At 37.9% G+C, this 27,560-nt stretch overlaps 1 protein-coding gene across 3 annotated transcripts in view; it reads right to left on the bottom strand.

The window, feature by feature from the left end:
* Nucleotides 1-27,560, bottom strand: part of POU2F1 (POU class 2 homeobox 1) — a 208,276-nt gene that overhangs the window by 25,477 nt on the left and 155,239 nt on the right. For all 3 annotated transcript variants that reach the window (XM_017867604.1, XM_017867606.1, XM_017867605.1), the window contains 7 exons: nt 25,697-25,823; nt 18,128-18,222; nt 12,736-12,909; nt 6,047-6,188; nt 4,344-4,483; nt 3,094-3,273; nt 905-1,010 (listed from right to left, as the gene is read on the bottom strand). In XM_017867604.1, coding sequence (XP_017723093.1) covers nt 905-1,010; nt 3,094-3,273; nt 4,344-4,483; nt 6,047-6,188; nt 12,736-12,909; nt 18,128-18,222; nt 25,697-25,823 — 964 coding nt within the window. The remainder of the gene's footprint in view (nt 1-904; nt 1,011-3,093; nt 3,274-4,343; nt 4,484-6,046; nt 6,189-12,735; nt 12,910-18,127; nt 18,223-25,696; nt 25,824-27,560) is intronic.

Below are 27,560 nucleotides of genomic sequence, written 5' to 3' on the forward strand. Positions count from 1 at the left end.
AAAAAAAAAAAAAAAAAAAGAAATTTAATATAATATAAAGCCATTTATTCAATTTTTACATCATGGGTAGGTCATAGAACCAAGGAGGCATTATAAACTTAAAACATAAGTGAGAAAAATAAAAATTCCCACCTCTAGGTTAAATTAAGCTCCAATAAGAAATATCATTAATCTGCCCAATGATTTACTAGCAAATAACCAACCTGGTGAATAATTACAGCATGTGTTATGCACTATGTATCACTAAAAAAAAATCTGATGACAGTGCTAAGTGATTTTAAATTTATCTGGAAAATTTGCTATTGAAAGGAGGCCAAAGGGGAAAAAAAAAACCCCATTAATTTTGCAGAGTATGTCACGCACTGAGCTAGGCATCAAGAGTTCAAAAAGAACACTCAAATCTTTTGAGAAGTGCAGTCTATTGGGAAAGACAGGTGTGTGAAAATAAAATTATTTATAATACAGATACGTGGAAATGAATAGTTTCCTGGGGAAGCTAAAGAACATTTCCAAGAAAAACTGACATACAAGCTGGTATAGTTTTATCAATAACAGATCAAGAACGGCAGGCTAAGATGGACATTTCCAGTGTAGGGATGTTTACAAAGGTATGGATGGAGCCCTCCTGTGTGTTGAGGGTGGGGTAGGCAAAAGACTAGTGGGAGATCAGGTTCAGACTGGAAATAACCTTCATGAATTGACAAACTTGCATGTTTTCTGAATGCAAAAGGCACAGCTATTGAAGGTTTTTAAGGAAAGGAATTATTTTAAAGAAAATTGATGTTTATGAGCAACACCTATCTTTAGTTAGAGCCTTAATTCACAATTTAATGGCAGATTCTTATAATAACTCATCATGGGCCTCCCATGTGCTCAACAGGTGCACTGCCTGGCAGCTGCTTACCTGTAACTGAAAGATTCGTCACAGCAGCACTGGTCAGAGGGAGGACAGGGCTGACTGTGAGGGTAGTTGCTGCACTGCTAGTCACAAGGCTTGGTGTGGTCGCCACCTTGAGGTCAGAAATGAAAACATGGACAAAGCACTTAAAATCAAAACTTAAAGAGGAAATGATTTTATAGTCACTCTTTGATCTTGGAATTGAGACACTTACCATCCTATTTTGGAAAGCTGCTATTGGAAGATGGTTGTTCACTGATACCACAAATAGCTCTGCCCAGGTTTTAAAAATAAATAATAAAAAGTTCCTAAATTTCAATAGTGTTGAGACAGATATACTCTAAGTCGGTAAGAAACATTATACTAATTATCAACTTTACTTAAATAAGAAAACTATTTGACAGGATCAGGGAATCTGGGGTACGTGTTACTTTTACTTTTGACTCTGCGGGGGGGCAGTACTGCCTTATGTTTGGTTTTAATAAAATAAAATTATGAAAATAATGTGAAGTAAACTTTTAAAAAACTGATTCGTTTTGAAACAACAAAAAATTCTAGTTTTGCAAGAGATACTGTCTTTCTTCTAGTACAAATTAACATAAACATCACCTTTACAAAACAAAATTGTTGTTTAATAATTATCTTTTTCATAACTATCTCATAACTTTATGACTACAGACCCACCATTTAACAACTACAACCTTCAATAAACTAACATGTGCTTTTAATGCTGACTTTAATTTAAAAAGCCTGCCAGTATGGAATGACATTCAAATAAAATAAAACCAAATTTAAAAAGAACAGAAATGCAAACTCAACAATATTCCCATCTTTTGAATCCTGAAATAATCATCCTAAAAATCAAGGGAGTCACACGACCACTGTATGTCTCTTCAGTCTAGGAGTAATGCAAACAGCAGAAGTTACTCAATGAGGCTTCATAGGAAAGGATCATATGTTGTTTGAAAGTAAAAGATCTGAGATGATTGTCTTAATACAAGTTCAGAGCTGTAAGTTATCTGGTAATTTGCTGTCACTTAATCATGTGAGTGTAAGTTTAACAAATTGGGCTTTAGGACTCAACACGAATAAAAAGTAACTAAAGATTTTCTGAGATAGCTGGACTCAGTAGCAAATTTACTCCCATGGTTACACAGTAATCTAATGAACTATACCAGAGAAGAGTATGATGGAAATGCAATGAAAGAATTAGAATTGTTCACTTTAAAAAATAAGATAGGAGGGCTGGGCGCAGTGGTTCACACCTGTAATCCCAGCACTTTGGGAGGCTGAGGCAGGTGGATCACCTGAGGTCAGAAGTTTAAGACTAGCCTGGAGAACATGGTGAAACCCCGGTCTCAACTAAAAATACAAAAAAATTAGCTGGGCCTTGTGGCGGGTGCCTGTAATCCCAGCTACTTCGGGAGGCTGAGGCAGGAGAATCTTTTGAACCCAGGAGGCGGAGGTTGCAGTGAATTGAGATCACACCATTGCACTCCAGCCTGGACAACAAGAGTGAAACTCTGTCTCCAAAAAAAAAAAAAAAAAAGAAAAGAAAAAAAGAAGACTGGTGTGGTGGCTCACACCTGTAATCCCAGCACTTTGGGAGGCGGAGGCCGAGGCGGTGGATCACTTGAGGTCTGGAGTTCAAGACCAGCCTGGCCAACATGGTGAAACCCTGCTTCTATCAAAAGTACAAAAAATTAGCCGGGAATGGTGGTACATCTGTGGGGTACATCTGTAATCCCAGTTACTCGGGAGGCTGAGGCACAAGAATCACTTGAACCCAGGAGGCGGAGGTTGCAGTGAGCTGAGATCGTACCACTGTACTCCAGCCTGCGTGATGGAGTGAGACTCTGTCTCAATACAATACAATACAATAAATAGAAAAATAAATAAAAAATAAGATAGACCAAGAAGTTCTTGGGTTAATAACAACATGAGATTTCAACCTCCATGCAGGGGCACCTCAAGACCAGTGACCTCAGCAGACAGAAAGCGAGAGAGCGAGAGAGCGAGAGAGAGCACGCGAGCATGAGAATTTCATTACCTTGATAATGTCTAAAATATAAATTTATATGTATTTACTTGATGTATTTATTCATTAAATTACCATTATGAAATAAACTGATTTAACAGGTCATTTGTAAAATTGTGAAAATTAGCCCTTGAGCTTGCATTTTTTTTATTCTTACCAGTGAAGTTGGGCTGGGGAAAATTGCTTTGATAGGTGAGTTGCTGGTCCCACCACTGCTTGGTGGGTTTATTCTTTTTTCTTTCTGGCGGCGGTTACAGAACCAAACACGAATCACCTCTTTTTCCATATTGAGCTGATCAGCAATCATAGTGATCTCTTCCGAGGTAGGCTTTTGATTCTGCAGGGTGAAAAAATCCTTTGGAATAACTATCCTTTGGAATAACTTTTTGAACTACTGGCATAATCACATCAGTATATAAATAAACAAATGAGGAGGGACAGGTTAGAAAATGAAGCTGGGATACATATGACCATCCATATTGGGCCACTTTCAACAAAGAGATTCTGTAGATAGAAGTTCTAATGAACATATGCCTACTAAACTTATTCATATTAACTTAGAATAAGTTATCCTTGAATATCTATAGTTTTTCATTTTTAAGATCTATTAATTATGAATGAAATTAACAAAATACCAGTACAACCATATGTATTAGTAGGAATTTAACCTTTCTCCATGCTTCATGCTATCTAATTTGGACCTCACAGTAGGAAAGGCAGGTGTTTCACAGATGAAGGACCTTCAGCTTAAAGAAATCATGTGATTTGCCCAATCAGGGGCAGAGCTGATAAAAATTCCTAATTCAGTGTTCTCCCAATGTGCTCAAGTCTTTTCTGAATTAGAGAAGTCAAAATTTTCTTAAAAGCTTTATTATGATATTACCTGGTTAAAAAAAAATAATTGCCAAATATCTCTTGCATTAACTTAAGCTCCATAGCCTAACACTCAAGGTCTCTAGTGTTCCAATCCCAAACTACTATTCCAGACATACAGACACTACAATTTAACCAACCAACCTACTGGAGTGTCTCCTGATACACCCTATGGATTCCCTCACTTCAGTGTTTCTCCCCCACTCTGAGGGGGAAATGCTCATGTGTTTCCTCCGCTAAAGTACTTTCCCCCCACCTTTTGTAGTCTGTGGAATTAATTCCTATGTATCCTACGTTAGCTGCCACCTCTCTCATACTGAGCGCTTGCATGGATGTGATTCTGGTCTCTCCTGAACCCTGCAGAACTCTGGTTCTGTCTCCTACGTTAGTAACTTACTTACTTCACCTATTCATAATCATCCGTAAGGGCAGAGGCTGACATGTCATCTTTTACCACCTACAGTTTCTACTAAGTACTAATGTTAAGTACCACACAGACAATCCCATGTACAGAAAAGTAAAATCCTCACTGACCTCCAAGAAACTCTTCTCTAAGGCCACACGGATGTTGGTCTCTATGCTGGTGCGTTTCTTCCTCCTACGGCTCAAGCCCTCAATTCCTGGAGAATTCAGGGCACTTGGGCTGGAAAGGGACGAATCAGATGAGAGGTTCTCTGTAAGAATGAAGAAAATACAGAAATAAAATTAGCTGAGCACAGTGATTCATATGCATAATATGCATATTAACAAAACTGACAAAATAAACTACATGAAGTATGAAAAGGTTTTCACATAACCTACATTACAATATTGCTTATTGGCCGGGCATGGTGGTTCACACCTGTAAACCTAGCACTTTGGGAGGCGGAGGCGGGAGGATCACTTGAGGTCAGGAGTTCAAGACCAGCCTGGCTAACGTGGTGAAACCCCATCTCTATCAAAAATACAAAAATTAGCTGGGCACGGTGGCGTGCACCTGTGGTCCCAGTTACTTGGGAGGCCGAGGCAGGAGAATCACTTGAATCTGGAAGGCAGAGGTTGCAGTGAGCTGAGATCGTGTCATTGCACTCCAGCCTGGGCAACACAGTGAGACCATGTCTCCCCTTACCTGCTCCTCCGCCCCCCCCCCCAAAAATACATATTTACTACCATGGATATTTCTGCTGCCCTTATTGGCATTCTTTGTCCTAGGATGTTGACAATATTACCACTACTTTTGGATTTCTGTTTCTGAGAAAAAAGAGGTTTACTATTTCTATCCTTAAACTCAGCTCTATGTCTCCAGTTCTGTTTGTTTATAAGTTCTGGCGATAAAAGGAAGAAAGTTTCTTTACTGAACGTTTAATATTTATCTTGTAAATGGCCTCTGATTTTATTGGTATAATCTAGGGTAAAAAGAAAAGAAACAAATGAAATATTTATAAATTCTCTGAAGTTAAATCACAGGGTTCTGTAATTTCACAGTTTAATAACCTTGGGCAAGTCATACACAACTGAGTTTGTTTCTGCTACATGTAAAATAAGATGGAAGGAGTAAACCAGTGGTTCTTATCTGTGGACTCTGGAAACAGATGCCTAGGCCTCACCCACAGCTACTGAATAAAACTGTCCAAGGATGCGTGTTTCAGGTTTGTCTTTTCCAAAGGCCTATTTTTTGTTCATATCTACAATAAGAACCATAGTTTAAGGGATCTATATGACTCCTACAGCTTTCACAGTCTATGATACTGTGACTCAAAATTCCAATCTTCCAAAAGGAACTCTCAGAACAAAAAAACGTAAGACTAAGCTAGTAGTCCAACTTTTCTGAATGATATGTGTGGTCATCTGAAATAACAAAAGCAGCAATATTGCAAGAACAAGTTCTATGATAATTCATCAAGGAAGAAACAATAAGCTTCTACTTCAAGCTTACCTAAATACAAAAGCCTTCTTATCCTATTCCTTCAACTGTGTGTGTGTGTGTGTGTGTGTGTGTTCCTTTCCTGGCTCAAATACAAGAAGTATTTCAGGCTAAAAATTATTGCTAATTATTTACACTGTAATTACTAGAATATTTAAATGAATCGGCTTTCTGATTTATATTACCATAATTCATAATGATCCTCCCAGGATTAGTAAGCTTCAAGGTTCCATAATAACAAAAATAGAGTAAGAAACATAAACCCCAATTTATATAACAATCCCCCTGTAAAATTCCAACGAATGACAAAGAAATGTCTTATATAGTCACTTACCTGCATCATTCAGCCACTTCTCTAAAAGTGGCTTCAACTTGCACATGTTCTTAAAGCTGAGGTTCAAGGCTTCAAAGCGAGAGATGGTAGTTTGGCTGAAGTCATTTCCATATAGTTTCCCCATAGCGAGCCCAACATCACCCTACACACAATACAGAGCAGGAGAAGAGGAGAGGAAAGACAGAGTCATCTCACCAATGCTTAAAGCCTTCACTCTGGGGTGTTGCTCCAGTAACTGCTTTAGACAGAGTCAATAATTATTCCACTTACGGGGTCCCACATAAATTCCATTCCTAAGCCAGTTACAGTGTTACTGTGAGGACTCTGTCAGGCCTGATCATTATAATGTTCAATACTGTCCCACATACTTTCCCATTTTGAATCTCTTCTTGCCACCTTATGTAATCATGGAGATACCAAAATTTCAACTAGGTATCAAAAATAGTGCTAATATTCTAACAAGCCCCTTAAATGATACAACCAAAGTGATTTAAGTAATCTTTAAAAATGTATTTATCTGGTCTGGGCACAGTGGCTCACACCTTTAATCCCAGCATTTTGGGAGGCCTAGGCCTACATGGGTGGATTACTTGAGCCCAGGATTTCCAGACCAGCCTGGGGAACGTGGCAAAACATCTAAAAAAAAAAAAAAAAAAATACAAATATCAGCCAGGCGTGGTGGCTTGTGCCTGTAGTCCTAGCCATTTGAGAGGCTGAGGTGGAAGGATCCCTTGAGCCCAGGAGGTCAAGGCTGTAGCAAGCTGTTATCGTGCCACTGCACTCCAGTCTGGGTGACAGAGCGAGACCCTGTCTCAAAAAAAGAAAAAAAATAAAAAAATTAAAAAAAATAAATTTATCTGTATCACCTACAGATATTAAGTATAACTCTCTAGATAACCTAAGATATTCCTGAACTAACCAAACTTCCCAAAATCAGTTTAAAATTAGAAATCATCTCTTTCTTCTTTTCCCTATCAAGTATTTCTGGAAGCAGTGAAAAAAAAAATCTATTTTCACTTCTAGTTTGGATTTCAAAGTTAGTTACAAAAAACAGGTATTCTAAAAGACTACTTTTGTAACCATCATAGAAATAGAAATTCACAGTAGAGAGGTTTGACCCATTTAGTCAAACCTTCATGGGCACTGGAAACTTGGTAACCTTATAGCAATAGAACAATGATGCCCTGAATATATTACAAAAGATGTCTTTCTCTATAAGCCTATAACCTTTGAAATGTATACAGAGCTTTTCTTCTTGCTGAATCTCTCTTGTTCAAGCTGGAAAAAAAGGGTATCTTAATAGTTACTTTATATACAGGAAACAGAAGCTCACGGAGTTTAAATGATTCACCCATTCATTTCAATTAGTTTAGTGACAGGGCAGAAAGGCAACATTATTTCTGGTCCAAAGTACTATACAACTAATCCTACTATGAGACAGCCAACTCTCAACTATCCTGGCAACACTTATTTTGAACTGGGATTATCCCAGTCCTTTGATTCCTCCCTACCCCTAATCCATCTTTTGAATACTACATTTTTTATTAGCACCTACATTAGGTGGTAGTTGGGTTACAAAAAATAACATATTTTTAAAACCCCATTTTCTTTTTGGTGAGCTACTTCTGACAAAAAGTTTAACAGTGAGAAATATTGAAATGTAAGACAAAATGAGGCACACAGAATACCTGAACTTCAAGTGACTGATATCTTCTGCCTTCCCATATAGCCACCAGCCACATGTGGCTATTTAAATTAATTAAAATCCAATAAATTAAAAATTCAGTTCCTTAGCACCACTAGCCCTTCCAAGTGCTCAATAGCCATAAGTAAGACAGTGGCTATTGTGTTGGACAACACAAATACAGAACATCCCATAATCACAAAGTTTTAATGACAGTTCTGAACATACTGAAGTAGACTGTTTATTGCTTTCCTTTCAATTACAGTAAAATGGAAAGAGCCAGAATTAGTGGTGAGCAGGGCATAAGTGCTATCCATTATACTGTATACAAATATGTCTAAAGATATAGATGATTATGTTTATCTATACTTATATCGCTGTATTTTTATTAAATGTTACTTCATTCAGGCAGGCCACAGTGGTTCACACCCGTAATCCCAGCACTTTAAGAGGCCAAGGCAGGTGGATTATTTGAGGTCAGGAGTTCAAGACCAGCCTGGTCAACATGGCGAAACTCCTGTTTCTACTAAAAATACAAAAATTAGTCGGGCGTGGTGGTGCACCCCTGTAATCCCAGCTACTCAGGAGGCTGAGGCATGAGAACTGCTTGAAACCCGGGAGGCAGAGGTTGCAGTGAGCCGAGATCAGGCTACTGCACTCCAGCCTGGGTGACAGAGTGAGACTCTCTCAAAAAAATAAATAGAAGAAAATAAAATAAAATGTTACTTCAATCAAATATTCACTAAGTGCCTACTATATGTCAAGCACTGAACTTATGCATTGGGTATCACATATATTCATGTCATGGTCACCTTGTTTAGATTATAGCTGGTGCCAATTAAACCTTGTAATTCTTTGAGTGTAAGAACTTACGTAGCAGTTAGATGGCAATAAGCGTTTTCTGGCACAATAGGTGCTAGTTGGGTTAAAAAATAACCTATTTTTAAAACCCCATTTTAAGCTATAAATTTTCACAAACTTCTATGTTATTATAAAAGTATATAAAAGTAACAATTTAACAAGTAAAAAATAAATCAACAGCCTAGGAAACACAAGACCCCATCTCTACCAAACACAAAAATATTAGTTGGGTGTGGTGTGTGTGTCTGTAGTCTCAGCTTCTTGGAAGGCTGAGGTGGGAGGATCACTTGACCCCAGAAGTTTGAGGCTGCAGTGAGATATAATTGTGCCACTGCACTTCAGCCAGAGCCAACAGAGTGATACTCTCTCTCTTAAAAAAAAAAAAAAAAAAAAAAATATATATTAAAAAATCATGACAGTAATTATAAGAATTGATACCTTAAGGTGGTGGCTGGAAATAAAGCTATGCCATTAACTAACTAGAACCATGATAATAAACTCACTTTATCATTTATTAATAATATGTTTTATTTCACATTTAAATTGCTTAACTGAATAAAAAGCAACAGGCTCCTCAGTTAACATACTAATTTTCATTAATTTGGTACAGGCTTGGTTTAATGCTTTCATGACAATCCAACTCACAACCATCTTGGGTTATCACTCACAAAAGTAAACGTTTTAAGTAGTCGATTCATATACAATCTTAACTATATTATATCCCTTTGATATTTTTAAAAATAACAAAACAAAAAAGGAACAAAAACTGGGACTGGGAAATAATGAATGTACCACATGTGATAAATGTATTATACTATGACATGCTTTCTAACTATGCAAAGACAGCCATGGTAATCCTTTAATAAGCAATTATGTAATTAGAAAATAACTGTTTAAAACATCTAATAATATGCATACTTACACAGAGGATAGAGCTTTTTTTATTTCAGCAAATTAATGGCTAAAACTTTCTCTTTGTGTGTGTACATAAATAAATTGGACACAGAACAACCTTCAAATACCTAAAATTAAAGTATCTGACTTACAAACAGAGGTTGATAGACTGATTTTCCATTCTGCAGCAGTAGTATGTACTTTAATCCACATAGTCCAAGTTTGTGAACCATTGCCACTGCTGTCTCAAAGTCATTTTGAAAAATAAGGAATGGTCATGCCAAAAAATAGGATAAAACCACAAAATAAAACACCAGACCATAGGGAAGCTCCTTTACCTGGAGGGATGTGCGGAGGCAGAGAAAAACATAACACTGGCAATATGCTGGGTCAAATGCAGAAAGGCAAACCACTATTTGAGTAAAAGCTAAAGATTTTTAAAAGCCTTAAAATCTTTGGCATATCACTTAGACAACAATCTCTCAGGGAACCCAAGAGTATACTGTGCTGATAGTTCAAAACTTGAGGCACTGCTAAATATGCTAACTGTATACTTATTTCAGCATCCTAACTTACTCATATCAATCTAGTTTTATGTTTAGCTTTCTTTTTTTTTGAGACAGAGTCTCGCTCTGTCACCCAGGCTGGAGTGCAGTGGTGTGATCTTGGCTCACTGTAATCTCTACCTCCCAGGTTGAAGCATTTCTCCCTGCCTCAGCCTCCTGATTAGCTGGGATTACAGGCATCCGCCATCATGCCCGGCTAATTTTTGTATTTTTTAGTAGAGATGCGGTTTCACCATGTCGGCGAGGCTGGTCTTGAACTCCTGACCTCAGGCGATCCACCTGTCTCGGCCTCCCAAAGTGCTGGGATTACAGGTGTGAGTCACCGTGCCTGGCCTAGCTTTCTTTTTAAAACAAGTCAGATCATTTAAGATGCTTTGAAAGGATCAAAATGTTTCTGGATAATTTGCTTCTTCATAAGTCAAACTCCTCACAAATGTAACTGTATTTCCTCTAAAATCACGCCTATTTAAAAAATCATTTTATATTCCCAAACACAACTGATTTCTTTGAGCAAAAATGAATTCCCAAAGAAATATAAGCCTGGGTTGGGCGTGGTGGCTCACACCTGTAATCTCAGCACTTTGGGAAGCTGACGTGGATGGATTTGGTTGAGCCCAGGAGTTTGAGACCAGCCTGGGCAACATGACAAGACCTCGTCTCTACAAAAAATACAAAAATTAGCTGGGTGTGATGGTGTGCCTGAGTCCCAGCTACTCAGGAGACGGAAGCAGGAGAATCCTTTGACCCCTGGAGGTTAAGGCTGCAGTGAGCCGTGATCATGACACTGTACTCCAGCCTGGGTGACAGACCGAGGCCCTGTCTCAAAAAAAAAAAAAAAAAAAAAAAAAAAAAAAAAAAATATATATAAAGATACATATAAATGTGTTCTTAAAAACACCCATAGTACACGCAGGATGCTATCCTTGGATTTTGACCTACCAGGCCAGGTGGAGCATTACTGTACTTTCAACACAAAGTAATTTGAATAATATTTAAGTAGTGGCTTAAAAGCTTCAAACAGTAATTATATTCCCTGGAAAGAAAATATCAGATTTTTCCTGATTCCATAAAAGCACCCAATCTAATCCATACTTCTGCCCTTTTTTTTTTTTTAACCTAATGATCTTATACCATTTTACATAAATTTCATTCAGTTTAATTCTTTGCCTGCTTTAAAATTATTATTTACAGGCTGGGCACAGTGGCTCACACCTGTAATCCTAGCACTTTGGGAGGCCAAGGCAGGAGGGTTGCTTGAGGCCAAGAGTTCAAGACCAACCTGGCCAACATAGTGAGACCCTGTCTCTAAAAAACATGTATTATTTATGACAGGTTAATCAAAGAGTCAGTGGTAGTGCTTAGAACAAACAAAAATGCCATGTATCCAGACAACTGTTTAATTAATTTATTAAATATATTCACTTTTCTTTAAAAGTCCTTGATTAGCTGACAAATTGTAGAAAATTAATTTGGATATTGGCTAATTTGGGGTTTTCATCTTCTATAGATTCTTGCTTGATTAACTGGTTTTAGCATAGGCTTAGAGAGTGTGTGTGCCTGTGCCTGCATGCCTGTCTTCATCACCCTTTCTCTTCCAAAAGTTATTTTATTTTAATTTTATTAATTTTATCTTTTAGAGACAGTGTTTTGCTCTATCACCCAGGCTGGAGTGCAATGGAGCAATAATGGCTCACTGCAGCCTCGACCTCCCAGGTTCAAGCAATCCTCCCACCTCAGCCTCCTGATAGCTTGAACTACAGGCATGTGCCACCACACCCAGTTAAATTTTTTATTTACTCTTTGGAGAGACAGGGTCCCACCAGAGACCAGGCTGGTCTCCATCTCCTGGGCTCAAGCAATCCTCCCACCTCAGTCTCCCAAAGTGCTGGGATTACAGATGACAGCTACTGAAACCCACTACAAAAAACTGTTTTTAAATAAGCCTTCTAAACTTTTCCCCTTTTAGCTACTAAAATACACCCTGTAATCTTTACTCTCTCTTCATCTTACATATGAAGCACTAAGGTCTACTACCAGATATTCTTCAATAACAAAATCCTTAGTACAGTCAAAATATCCTCCAACATAATCTTTTAAACTCTTCACAATTTACTGATATAATTATGATTTCAGAGGCGTGTGTTCTGAAAGGAATCATAAAGCTTCTAGACCAACATTAAACCATACATTAAAAATGCAGGAAAAGGCTAACAAAAAGGTACAGTTTAAAACCAAAAAACAACATGGCTGAGGAATATATTGTATCTTAGAAGCCTCTTTGGACGTGTAAAGCAAATACAGTTGTCCCTCGGTATGCACAAAGGATTGGTTTCGGGACCTCCCTTGGATACCAAAATCCACTGATGCTCAAGTCCTCAAAATTATAAAATGCGTATTTGTATATAACATATGTGTATCCTCCCATATACCTTAAATCATCTCTAGGTTACTTATAATACTTAATATAATATAAATGCTATGTAAATCATTGTATTGCTTAGGAAATAATGGCAAGAAAAAAAGTCTACACATGTTCAGTACAGACATGACCATCCTTTTTCATCCCCTGCCCCAAATATTTTAGACTGGTCAAATCCACAGATGTGGAATCCATGAATACAGAGAGCCAACTGAATTTGGACCCAGCCAAGGAGGGCAATCAATGTAAGGCCAATTCACCCTACCTGAGTGAATCCAAGTTTGATTCGTCTTTGTTTGAAGGTCTTGGCAAACTGCTCAAGCTCCTCAAGGTCACTGGGCTCCTCCAAGCTGGGAGTATCAATTCGCTTTGGTGTTGACTGGCTCTGTGGAAGTGTCTGAATTGGGGTTGCTGCTATTGTGCGTGTTGGGGTTGCTGGCTGTTACAGAAAGAATAAAATAATGAGGAAAAACATGTGAAGAGATATTTAGGCTTACTCCAAGTAAACAATTGAAGGAAACAGCCACATTTATGGAGAACAATGAAGACCATGTAACACTACAGAATGTACAACATAATGTTCAGTGAGCAAAGCAGACAGTGAAACTACGTATGCGGTAATTACAAGTAAGGTTAAGCATGTAACTCTATAGAAAAAACATGAATACACAAAAACGAAATCTATTATAACTGGGTTTTCAAATGGTCTGAATACATATATCTTATGTCTTTTAATAAATTACTCTTTATTTCAAAAAATCTATTTCATAAGTCTAGCGCTTCAACTGTCAAAGCAGTAGAGTCTTGTTTATCACTATTACATCTCCAACTTGTGACACAGTATTATAAAAATAGTATTCAAGATCATTAAAACTATTTTAAGGGGGAAAAGTAAACCACCTGTAGTTTAAATATCTTATAACAGGTTTCACTTTTGTGTATCTGTTCCAGTTTTTTCCCCAAGGACCTATATTTTTAAACCTTCACTGTAATTATGGTATACATAATTTTACTCTCTGCTTTTCTCATTTAAGATTGTTTTAACTTTTTTCTGTGGTATTTCAGTCTTCATAATTATCCTTTTTAAAAACTAAGGCAATACTCTGATAATTTACTTAACCAGTTCTTAATTGCTAGACAGTTTTCGTGTTTTCACTAACATAGATAACACAATGAAAAACTTCATGCATATTAGTTATTTTTTCCACCTATGTGCGTAATTAGTTCTTTTAAGATAAATTCTCAAGGGCTTTTCTGGCAACTAGATAAACAATTTCACGGCTTTTGATACATACCATAAGGTTGGTTCCCACTTTGCAACACTCTTCCACATGACTTGGTTACCAGTTTAAAAAAATGTTTTGCTAATTCAAGAAGTAAATGGTAGTTCCCTGCTGCTTTAATTTGTATTTCTCTTACTACTCAAGGTCAAAATTTTCCCATGTGTCAATTGTTATCTGTATTTCCTTGGATGTGAATTGGATTTCTGTCCTTAACCAATTTATATATTAATGATACCCTTATTCTCATCCTTATCCTTAGAGAGATCCTCAAATTTTATAGAGTAAGCTTTGTCATATTAACGCAAATGCTTTTCCAATTTGCTTTCTTTATTTTCAGTGTATATAAACCTTTAAATTGTCATTTGGGTTAGCTTTTAATTTTCCTTTCTAATATATCCTGTGACTTCAAATCTGAGAAAGCTTCACTTATTTCTAACATTGATAAAAATTCCTTATAATCTGCTATCTTCTTCTATGTGTTGTTGAATATTTGATTATTTAAATCCATGTATAGTTTATTTTGGGACATGAGGATATAGTCCCTTTTTAAAAAGAAAATACTCAACTTTCTTATCACACAAACATAAGGTTATTCTGTTCTATTCACAAGCCCTGAGTGGAACACACCTCACTAGTGGGAGGTGCTGCCTGACTGCATCTTAGTTGCTCAGTTGTCCCCTCCTGTGAACAGTAGCCCAGGTGAGCGATTATAAACCAGGATTACAGATAAAGTCTGTGGCTGTGAATTTTTCTTCTTCAAATTGAGATGAGTTATATAACCCTGACCTTTACCTTATGAGTCAAGGCTTCCTCCAAAGGAACTAACTATCCCAGAAAACTACAGAATAAGCATTACACAGGTGACAACTGAAGTTCCTCTCTTATCATCCTGTTTCAATGACAACAACAAAGTTCATTTCCATGTCATGCTGACACTGCGTAATTTTCAACCTGATCATTCTGGAGTACCCAAAACCACCACCAACCATAGTAGACTCCCATGTGGCTGTACAATTCTCACAGCGAAACTGGTTGACAGTTAGAGGTGAGTCTTAACTATCATATTGTTACTTCATCTCCGGGGTTGAAGTAGCCCCATTCTCAAATAATAAAGGACTAAAAATAGCTTAGGTAACTTTAGATGGGGTGGTTACAGATAAGTTACCCCAACTCCAGAAACCTCAGGCTGGACTGGGCCAGATCTAGAAATGGCAGAGTAGAATTCAGTGAGCAGGAGTCAGGATGAAGCTACAACAGCCCTGCCACCATATGCAGAGCATGCAGGCCAGGAAGGAGTCTCTGGTATAGACTTTTTTCAAAAACCCCAACCTCACTCTCTACATACAGTCATACAACTGCTACTAATTGTAGTAGCAGTTACTACAGATAGTAGTAGATACAGAACATTCTCATCACTCCCAAAAGTTCCCTTGTTCCCTTTGTAGTTAATCCCCATCATTAGCCCCCAGTCTCTGGCAACCACTAATATGTTTTATGTGCCTTACTTTTGTGTTTTCTAAAATGCCATGTGCACTGAATCATACTGTATGCAGTCTTTTATGTCTTCTTTCATGTAGTATAATGCTTTTGACATTCACAGGAGCTGCATGTATCAGAAGCACTTTTTTTTTATTGCTAAGTAGCATTCCATCATATGGATATGCGTAAAATTTATGTTACCTAGTCACCAGCTGATGTATATTTAGGTTGTTTCCAGTTTGAGGTGAATAAAGCTGCTATAAACATTCACGTACAAGTCTTTGTGTGGACGTATGCTTTCATTTCTAGGGATTGAACTGCTGGGTCACGAGGTACACAGACATTTAATTTTATAAGATACTGCCAGTCTGGTGCAGTGGCTCACACCTGTCATCTCAACACTTTGGGAGGCCAAGACAGGCAGATTGCTTGAGCCCAGGAGTTTAAGACCAGCCTAGGCAACATGGCAAAACCTCACCTCTTCAAAAAATAGCTGGGCGTGGTGGTGCACGTCTGTAATCCCAGTTACTCAGGAGGCTGAAGTAGGAGGATCACTTGAGCTTAGGAGGTCACGCTGCTGCAGTGGGCTGTGATTGTGCCACTGCACTCCAGCCTGGGTGACAGAGCAAGACCTTGCCTCCCTCTCAACCCCCAAAAAAGAAACTGCCAAAATAATTTCCAAAGTTGTGTGTACCATTTTGCAACACCACTAAGCAATGCATGCGAACTCTAGTTGCTTTATCTTCTTGTCAACACTTCGTCTTGTCATAGCCTTTTAAATTTTGCTTGTTCTAGTGAGTGTGCAGTGATATTTCATTTAAATTTTCCTGATGACTAACGGTTTTTGAGCATCTTTTCATATGCCTGCTGGAAATTTACATATCTTCTTTGGTGAAGTACCTCCAATTTTTTTGCTGCCCATTCCCTTAAATCAGATTGTCTTATTGCTAACTTGAATGAGTTCTTTAGACATTCTGAACACAAACCTTTTATCAGGTAAGTTTCATAAAAATATTTTCTCCCCATCTGTGGTTTTCTTTTCATTCACTTGAGAGAAGCTTTTAATTTTTATGAAATTAAATTTATCAGTTTTATATTTTATGGTGCTTTTTATGTCCTATTTAAGAAATCCTTGGGTTAGGCAAGGACACAAAGATTTTTTTCCAAGTTTTTTTCTCTAAGTTTAGGTCTACAACCCATCAAACAAATCTTTGTATATGGTGTGAAATAATAGTCAAGGTTTTTTTCCCCCGCCTATTGTTTCTGCAGCATTTTTTAAAGTGACTTTTTTTCCCACTGAAATTCTTTGGTACCTTTGGCAAATCAGTTGGCCATATACGTGTGGGTCTACTGGACCTTCTATTCTGTTCCACTGATCTCTATTTCTATCCATATGCCAGTATTACACTGTCTTCATTACTGGAGTTTTGTAATTATTCTTGACATCAGGTAGCCCTTCAATTTTCTTCTCAAAGTCGTTTGGTTATTCTGTGTTTTCTACAGTTCTATATAAATGTTAGAAACAGTATGCAAATTTCTACAAAAATGGCTGCTAGGTATTGGTTGAGTCTGTGTTAAATCTAGAGGTCAATCTGGGAAAAACTGACATTTTAACAACTTAAGTCTTCTGATTCATGAACACATTACTTCTTTCTATTTTATAGGTCTTTAATTTTATCCAGCAACGTTCTATAGTTTTCAATGTACAGGCCTTACAAATATTTTGTTAAGTTTACCCCTAAGTACTGTAAATTTCTTTTTGTAAATTTCTTTTTCTAAATTTCAACTTCCAAATGCTCACTGCTAGTGTATAGAAATGTAAATGATTTTTATATATTGACTTTGTATCATACGTGCTAAGCTCACTTATTCCAGTAGCTTTTTTTGGTAGATTCCTTAGGATTTTCTAAATAGACAATCATGTCATCTAGCAACTCAGATAGTTTTACTTCTTCCTTTCTATGTCATTTATTAATATTTCATTTTATTGTCTTATTGCATTACTAGCACCTTCAGTATAATGTGGAATAAAAGTGGCAACTGGTCACTTTGCTTTATTTCTGATCTTAGGGGAAAGTATTCAGTTTTTCGTTAAATATGATACTGGTTTTTTCTTTTCTTTTTTTTTGTACATGCTGTATACCAGGTTAAGGAAGTTACCCTCTATATCTAGTTTGCAAGAGTTCTTATCATAAATGGATGCTGAATTCTGTCACATCTGGTAATGTGTTAGTATTAAGTGATAACTTCCATACTGCAGACAAAGAAAGTCCGAGCTAGGAGATTCAGGATCAGCCAGTCCAGTCACCTAATTTATAGAGGAGAAGACTGAGGTCCAGAGAGGTAAAATGACATGTTCAAAGCAACAGCTAGATAAGAAGTGGAACTAGCTCTATAATTTAAACCTCTTTATGCCTAAGATTTGTTTTTATATAATTATAGTGTTTATATGGTCTAGTAGAAATGAGCTAAAGAGCCATAAAAGCATTGAGAAAAAAGAAAATATAGAGATCAAAATTTCTTTGCAGTTTCTGAGAAAGAGTAAAGGGTAACAATGGATTTTAACTGAGGCTAACTAGGTTTCCAGTTTAAGTGGTAATATCTACTGCCAAGTATGGTGAGTGGAGATGTCACATGGCTACAACTCATTACTCATTTACTGCTAACACAGTTATTCTTTAAGAACATATAAGAAAACAGGAACTCTGAAGATTTTCAAAGACTATATTGATTTGCTGGCATTGCTTTATTAAGCTGATTAAGCCTAGCTTTGATTTTCTGGTCAGTTTTCAAAGACTGAATTATTAGATTTATTAGACTAAAAAAAATTAAAAGTCCAAAAGTCTCCCCAAACAACATGATAAGAGAAAGCAGCCCCCATAGAAGAAAATTGACCTGGGAGGTGAGGGTGATGCTTGGTTGCGACTGTAGGAGGTTGGCTTGGCTTTGCTGAGGTAGTTGCGTTAGAAGATTTTGCGCTTGCAGGAGACCTGTAGAAGAAAAACAAGTTATCCAGAAACATTAAAGATTTCTTTGAACACATGGCAAAAGAAAGAAAATTAGAAAATGAGCTGAAAATTTTCAGTTGATCTCTGGTAGTGTTACTGGTATCAAAACTCTTATTTATCTTATTTGCCTTACATTCAATCTTGTTTTACAATTTGGAAGAGAAGATATAGAACATTAAATTAAAACTGGTATGTCTTTAGCATAATCTGAATAAGCTCTGTGATAGGTCAATCCTTTACATTAGGAAAGAGTGGGATGAAAGTAAAAAACTACTCTAGATAGAAAGAGTTGGAAATTCCAAAAAGAGCTCAACTTCTTAACCTAGAATCCATTAGAAACTGCCAGCATATGTTGGACCAGAGGAAAAGAAGCATTTCAAGTTCTCTTTATCAAACATTTGTCTGTTGGTGATAATAAAGTTGAAATGTAAAATATTCTATTAATATCTGCACTAACACTGAACTGTCTTAGTTTCAAATAATTGATAATATAATGCCACCAATGCTTCATGATGACAAACTGACATTCAAAGGAGAAATACAAACTCTCTGTTTGTAGAAGATGCTCAATTACTCGAATACATGGCTTTTTATTTTCAGAACCTGATAGAGGACCAACCCAGAATGTCTGTATTTAAGGATTTAACCCACAGAGTTTCAGATAAAATGCTGTAGCTAAAATACTAAATACAAGATTATGTTTGCTGTGATAAGAGCAACGGTAGAAAGTATTAAACAAAGCACACCAAACAAAAGGGATTTTACCATTTTTTTTTTTTTTGAGATGGAGTCTCGCTCTGTCGCCCAGGCTGGAGTGCAGTGGCCGGATCTCAGCTCACTGCAAGCTCCGCCTCCCGGGTTTACGCCATTCTCCTGCCTCAGCCTCCCGAGTAGCTGGGACTACAGGCGCCCGCCACCTCGCCCGGCTAGTTTTTTTTTTTTTGTATTTTTTAGTAGAGACGGGGGTTCACCATGTTAGCCAGTATGGTCTCGATCTCCTGACCTCGTGATCCGCCCGTCTCGGCCTCCCAAAGTGCTGGGATTACAGGCTTGAGCCACCGCGCCCGGCCCCATTTTTTTTTTTAACGTGTGATAAGATTATCTGAGGCAATACCTTCCTAATTATGATTTCCTTAGGTTACTAAATTTGGATATATTAAATGTTGGAATATGTAGGACAACAGCCAGAACACTTAAGCCTGCCAGAGATTAGCCACAGAATTTATCATTTATTTATAAGTAACTAAGCACTGCCTAAATTTAAGCTATCAAAAGATACTAATATTTATTTCATAATGTAGGTCACAAATAAGATAAATATATTAAATAGGTCTGAATTTTTCTAAAGAACCCTGACTTTTGCCGGTCCTGGGGCAAGTGAAATACATATTGAAGCAAATATGATTAAATAAAATTCAGTATATATTACTACAAACATTTCTTAAAAGGCAGGTTTATGGAAGTTTAAATGACCATCCTGCTTCCCCAAGTGTCTCCCTATAGTTCAATCTCCATATAACAGTTAGGGTGGTCTTTATAATCATATCATTTCCCAATTAAAATGCTGTCATGGCCTTATACTAGAATTAGAATAAAATCTACGCAGCCCTAGGTATCTGGCTCTGTCTAGCTCTCATGTCTCAACTTCTACCACTTTCTTTGACTCACTCAACTCCAGCTACTCTGGCTTTTCTTTTCCTGGATCAGGTCAAGCTGTTCCCATCTCAGGTGTTTTACATTCCTTTGCCTACAAGACTCTTCATTCAGATTCCAGGTGTGGTAACCTCCCCCTCATCTTTCCTCATCAGTTCCCAATTCAAATATTGCTTCTCCAGAGAGGCTTTTCCAGACCATAGGCCCATTCTTCTTTAGGCTAACCATTACTAGATTATTATGATCTGCTACCTGACTAGTACTAATTGTTATCTAAACCATTTGTTTACATGTTTACTATTTGACGTTTCTTAATGAGGGCAGAACCTACATCTTGTTCAAAATACATCCCTGTTAGAGCACTATATGACACAGCAGACACTCAACTAATTTTTGAGTGAATTAATTAAAATATCAAACTTTACTGGTTTGTAAAATACTGAAGGGTAGTCTAGAGAAAAAAATAAAACTGTATTTTATGTTAACGATTAAAACAAAGTAAAATTGTTTTGAAAAGCCTAAAGACTAAAGAATATTCAAAAACAATTAATAAAAAAGTAAAGAGAAGGCCGGGCGTGGTGGCTCATGCATGTAATCCCAGCACTTTGGGAGGCCGAGGCGGGCAGATCACTTGAGGTCAGGAGTTCAAGACCAGCCTGGCCAACATGGTGAAACCCATCTCCAACAAAAATACAAAATTTAGCCGGGTGTGGTGGCACACACCTATAATCCTGGCTACTCGGGAGGTGAGGCAAGAGAATCGCTTGAACCCAGGAGGCAGAGGTTGTGGTGAGACAAGACTGGGTCACTGCACTCCAGCCTGGGTAAAAAAATGAGACACCCTCTCAAAAAAATAAAAATAAAAAAAAAGAGTAGAGAGCACAAAGGTCAGAAATGAGTTTCTTTAAAGTTTAACAATGAAAGTTAGTTTAATCTGTAAGAGACAAAAGTAGATATGTAAACAAATTCAAACCTTACGTTTTACCCCCAAACAAGGTCAGCTGAAAAGGCTGAAAGGGCCCCTAGAGGTTTAGAACTTTTAAAAAACCAATGCTTGGCCAGGCGCCATAGCTCACGCCTGTAACCCCAACACTTTCGGAGGCTGAGGCAGGTGGATCACGAGGTCAGGAGATGGAGACCTTCCTGGCTAACACGGTGAAACCCCGTCTCTACTAAAAATACAAAAAAATTAGTCAGGTGTGGTGGTGGGCGCCTGTAGTCCCAGCTACTCGGGAGGTTGAGGCAGGAGAATCCTTCTAACCCTGGAGGCAGAGGTTGTGGTGAGCTGAGATCACGCCACTGCACTCCAGCCTGGGCGACAGAGCGAGACTGTCTCAAAAACAAAAAACAAAAAACAAGAAATAATGCTTGCCACCTTCCCTTACCTAAACAACAAAAACTCAAACAAAACTCAAATGAACAACAGTTTTCTAACCAAGAACATTTCTTTGATTATTTTCATAATTAGTGGTGAGAGTAGATAGGGCAGAATAAGATCACCAAGAAATTATGACTCAAGTTCTGTAATCTGTCAGTAAGAATTTTCCCATGAAAAACAGTTGAGGAAAAGGCTTAGATTTCCCTTGCTTGAAATTAAATTCTACACAGTTACAGTTATATAATCATAGCAATTATCTGTGCTATTTTCCCAATCTTATACAAGTCTGGAAGTTGGGGGAGGGTTTAAAAACATACATACACCTTTGCAAATACCAAAAAATCAGAATGAACAGTCACTCATTATTTCTACTATCTTAGTTTGAGACAAATAAAATTGAAATAAAATGAGGTCGCAGATTTGAAAAGGGAAAGACAATGCTCTTGGCTTTGCTGAAAGTGAATGAAGGCAATCTCATTCGAGCTTAACAAATCTAACAAATCTAATAAACACACTTAGCACTGACCTTCCTAATCCTAAGTCTTTCTCATCTAGGTCACTTTCTCCTTCCCTCTTGGAATTTTCTTCCATTGCGACTATCACTCTCCACCAGTTTTTGACTTCTGAAAATGCAGTATCTTTTGAATCTACTTAATCCTTTATACCTAAAAGGTTAGTTTCACCAAGGCTCTTCTAATACTACATATATTATATTTCCTCTGAACCTATCAACCCTCATAGTTTCCTAAAAACCCAGGCATTATACTTAGACACCTCTTTCCTATCATTAATCAAATATAACTAGCCACCAGGTCCTGTCCCTCTACCAACTTATTTACCAATTTTTCCTACCCAAGTTTCAACACGAACTTTATTAAATATAAACTTGGAAATGCCACTTTTCTGATTAAATCTGTGGTTTAGCAGAGTTTACAGAAGACTTTCTAATTGGAAGATATTGGGCCATTCACATTAGACTCCTCAAAGTGAGTCCGGATACAGTGGCTCATGCCTAGAAACTCAGCACTTTGGGAGGCTGATGCACGAGGATCGCTTGAACCCAGGAGTTCAAGACCAGTCTGGGCAACCACAGTAAGACGTGTCTCTACAAAAAAAAAAAAAATTTTTTTTTTTTTAAATTAGCTAGGTGAGCTAGTACACACGAGTCCCAGCTGCTTTGAAGGTTAAGGTGGGAGGATTGATTGATCCCAAGAGGCTGGGACTGCAGTGAGCCATGATTGTGCCACTGCACTCCAGCCTGGTTGACAGAGCAAGACCGTCTCAAAAAAAAAACTGTCAAAATTAGCTGGGTGTGGTGGCGCATGCCTGTAATCCCAGATACTTGGGAGGCTGAGGTAGGAGAACTGCTTGAATCCGGGAGGCAGAGGTTGCGGTGAACCAAGATCATGCCATTGAACTCCATCTCAAAAACAAACAAACCAAATAAAGCAAGCATGAGGAGCCTGTGAATCAATTTCCCATTTATTCCATCTCAAAAAAAAAAAAAAAAAAGAGTGGTGGCTCATGCCTGTAATCCCAGCACTCTGGGAGGCCGAGGTGAGCAGATCACCTGAGGTCAGGAGTTTGAGACCAGCCTGGTCAACATGGTGAAACCCCATCTCTACTAAAAACCAAAACTTAGCCCCGCATAGTGGCAGGTGGGTACAATCCCAGCTACTCAGGAGGCCGAGACAGGAGAATCGCGTGAACCCAGGAGGTGGATGTTGCAGTGAACTGAAATTGCGCTGCTGCACTCCAGCCTGCGCAACAAGAGTGAAACTATGTCTCAAAAAAAAAAAAAAAAAAAAAAAAAAATTAGCTGGGCATGTGGTGCATGTAATCCCAGCTACTTGGGAGGCTGAGGCAGGAGAATTGCTTGAACCCGGAAGGCGGAGGTTGCGGTGAGCCGAGATCGCGCCATTGCACTCTAGCCTGGGCAACAAGAGCGAAACTCTGTCTCTTAAAATCCCCAAAAACAAAAAACAAAAAAACTCAAAAAATAACAGATGCTGGCAAGGTTGTGGAGAAAAGGGAACGCTTATACACTGCTGGTGGGAATGTAAATTAGTTAAGCCATTGTGGAAAGCAGTTTGGTGATTTCTCAAATAACTTAGAACTGCCATTTGATAGAGCAATCCCATTACTGGGTATATACCTGAAGTAATATAAATTTTTCTGCCATAAAGACACATACCTGTGCGTATGTTCATTGCAGCACTATTCACAATAGCAAAAACATGGAATCAACCTAAATATCCATCAACACTAGACTGGATTTTAAAAAATGTGGTGCATATACACAATGGAATACTACACAGCCATAAAACTTTGAATGTATATACACAATGGAATACTACACAGCCATAAAACTTTGAGTACCTGTGGACACAAAGAAGGGAACAACAGCCACCGGGGCATACTTGAGGGTAGAGGGTGGGAGGAGGGTAAGAATTGAAAAAACTACCTATCAGGTATTATGCTTATTACCTGGGTGATGAAATAATCTGTACACCAAATCCCTATGACATGTAATTTATCTACATAACAAACCTGAGTGTAACCCTGAATCTAAAAGTTTAAAATAAGAATAAAATAACTGGGGGGTTGGGGTTAGGGCTCAGGAAACTTTTCTAATCCCCAAGTGACTTTTTTTTTTTTTCTTTTAAGATGGAGTCTCTCGGCCCGGGCGCGGTGGCTCAAGCCTGTAATCCCAGCACTTTGAGAAGGCCGAGACGGGCGGATCACGAGGTAGGAGATGGAGACCATCCTGGCTAACATCGGTGAAACCCGTCTCTACTAAAATAATCACAAGAAATCTAGCCCGCGATGTTGACGGGCGCTGTAGTCCCAAGCTACTCGGGAGGACCTGGAGGCAGGAGAATGGCATAAAACCGGAAGCAGGAGCTTGCAGTGAGCTTGAAGATCCGGCCACTGCACTCCAGCCTGGGTGACAGAGCGAAGGACTCCGTCGCAAAAAAAAAAAAAAAAAAAAAAAAAAAAGATGGGAGGTCTCTGTTGCCCAGGCTGGAGTGCAGTGGTTCAATCTTGGCTCACTGCAAGCTTCGCCTCCTGGGTTCATGCCATTCTCCTGCCTCAGTCTCCTGAGTAGCTGGGACTACAGGCACCCACCACCACGCCTGGCTAATTTTTTTGTATTTTTAGTAGAGATGGGGCTTCATCGTGTTAGCCAGGATGGTCTCGATCTCCTGACCTCGTGATCCGCCTGCCTTGGCCTCACAAAGTGCTGGGATTACAGGTGTGAGCTACCACGCCCGGCCACCAAGTGACTCTTAAATATATCAATCTTAGGAAGCACTAAGCTATAGGATTTAAGATCAAACTCCTGGAAACTTAATCTAAGGTTCTTTAATGATCTGGTCTCTGCTAATCTTTCTGGGCTCAAATTTCACTGTTACCTGTATATGCAAACTTATTCTGCCATTGTAAGGTACTACTTATAGTTCTCTAACACAGCTTATTGATTTTTCTCCCATGTTTCTAAGCTTTGCAAATGCTGTTCATTTTCCAAGACTGACATTCTCCCTTTTGTAAGCCTATGAATGCATTTTCCCAAATTCATTGTGAAGACTTATCTGAGCACAAAGTTATAGGGGTCTCCTTGCTTGGTTCCCATAGCATTCTGTGCATATCAAGTCTAACACAATTTAGGTCTGTTTCCCTGCCACCAAATTGTGAGCTCTCTGCAAGTAAACACTGAATTACTCATCTTTGAATCTTGAACATATGCTAGAATAATTATTTCATGACAAAAGACTTTGGAATGAATGATTAAGAAGAAAAAAGGCAAAAAAACCCGCTTAGAAATAATAAAGAATCAGTAGTGATGTACTAATGTTCCTTGGGTTGAAGCCTTGATACTCTAACACTCTCCACCCTGATTACATTAACTGACCTTACACACGATTGGTTGTTTGATATATTAATTATATAATATTTACCACTCAAAGGACTCAAAGATGTTTTTTATAACTCATAAAATTTGTAGTTTCTATTATAAGCCTTTCCTCCTTAAATTAAAAAACAATGGTTAGAAGTACATACTTTTAACACTTAGTCTATATTCTTTGAATACATTTCCATGAAAAACAATTAAAACACTAGCAGCAACTTATCCAATTTATGTTTGGCATGTTGAATAATTTCACTTAGACTTTTGGCCAAACTCTTGGTTCTTCCTTAGTGATTAAGCAGATGAATGGCAGTTCGGGACAACCTTCAATAATGTGGCATTTATGACAAAAAAAAAAAAAAATCTTTTTTTTAAACAAAAGTTTATAATCAACCAAAATTTAATAAAAACATTGTTCTAATAGTTTCAGGGCCAAAATGACAGTAGCTCATGCATGTGTAACATTCAGTGAACAGCCTTGGTATATCACTAATAAGCTCTGAGGAGGAGCTCACCCTGCTGGCCCTGGGGCGTCTGTGAGATGATAAACTGCGCTGGCTGCAAATTGGTGGTTGGATGCACCAACACAAACTGTTGCAGGTTGAGATTCTGCTGTTGAAGTTGTTGCAGTTGTTGAAGATCCTGAAAAATTAGAATTAAAACATGGATTGAAGATTCTGAAATAAAAGTTCACTTAATTATAAGGCTTCCAGCTGACGATTTCTGTCACCTCCAAATAAAGAAAAGTAAATACTTGGCATGCTTTCATATTCCAAACAGGGTATGCTGTGTGTGTGACTGACAAAGCATGTGAAGCAACCTGGAGCCTCTGCAACTTACTTACTATTTGTGTGGACTGACATAGATTGTTATGATAAGCCTAATTTTCAAAGGTTCTTTAAAATTCCCTCAGAACAAATATACTTCTGTTTTTTATCACATAAAGACCAGTTTTAAAAATCAAGTGAGAAAATAGTTTTTAAATATTTGATATTCTCTTACATAAAAATTGATCGCATTGTGTCTGAATTTCCATCAATAAAGGGCCTATAATGACTTATGACATTTGACAACAGCTTATCTAGCTTAACTGAAAAAGTCAGTATTCAATTTTTTTGCCCTTTTCCACATGTTCTAAAGTATTCAATTTTTTAAAACAAAAAATAGCTATCCATGTAAAAATTTGATCCCTAACAACAATAGCACCTTACATTGGCCTACTATTTTATAATTTTCAAAGTGTTTCATGTACATTACCTTATTAAGACTAATGTTCATATAAGGTCTCACAGCTGGCACTAAAAACATTTATTTGGTGATGAGAAAGTGGCCAAAATCAAAACAATATCTTGATAAAGACTGTATAAAGACTAGTCTGATATCTCTACTCTTATAGTTAGTTCTTTTTAAATGGTTAGTCAAATTCTTGCTACAAGTTAAGTCCATTTCTGAGTCTTTTCTGACAGGTATAAAGACAGCTGTCTAACAATCAGACTCATAACTCTTCATATATTTTACTAATACAACTACTTATACCTTTTTCCTCTTCTTGAGATAAAGTATTTTATTTATTTTCCTCCTTGGTACTATTGTGTATGCTTCTTAAATAAATTTTTTTTTTTTTTGAGATGGAGTCTCACTCTGTCACCCAGGCTGGAGTGTAGTGGCGCAATCTCGGCTCACTGCAAGCTCCGCCTCCTGGGTTCACACCATTCTCCTGCCTCAGCCTCCTGAGTAGCTGGGACTACAGGTGCCTGCCACCACGCCCGGCTAGTTTTTTATATTTTTAGTAGAGACGGGGTTTCATTGTGTTAGCCAGGATGGTCTCGATCTCCTGACCTCGTGATCCGCCCGCCTCAGCCTCCCAAAGTGCTGGGATTACAGGTGTGAGGCACCATGTCCAGCGCTTCTTAAATAAATTTTTATTACCTCTTGATACTTTGCCCTAAAATGTGAAAACTGAAACCAAACAACATTCTAATGCAATCATGTTCTCCACAATGTTAATCACTCCATAGCAGAGATTACTCACTGTCTCTCTCATACATGGGTGGCAACATTCACCGCAGAGCACATGAAAAATATTCATGTCTGCTGTAATTAGCTTATTAAAATAAATACAGTAATCCCCTGCTTCAAAAATATGCCAGCTAATTATTCAAGAATTGTCAATATAAATAGTTATTCAAATAATCAGCTATATGTTTATAATATCAACTACAATAAGCAAACAAACATTATTTCTAATTCAGTGGTAAGGAAGGGTACCACTTACCTCACTGATCCAGAGCTCCTCAGGCAGTTAAGGCCCCACACTAACAATCAAAAAGTTAATTTAACATTAAATAAAACCTGCCACTTTATTCCTCACTTGTTGCC

The sequence above is a fragment of the Rhinopithecus bieti genome, unplaced genomic scaffold (assembly GCF_001698545.2).
Source record: "Rhinopithecus bieti isolate Rb0 unplaced genomic scaffold, ASM169854v2 scaffold_3763, whole genome shotgun sequence".
Taxonomy (NCBI): Eukaryota; Metazoa; Chordata; class Mammalia; order Primates; family Cercopithecidae; genus Rhinopithecus; species Rhinopithecus bieti.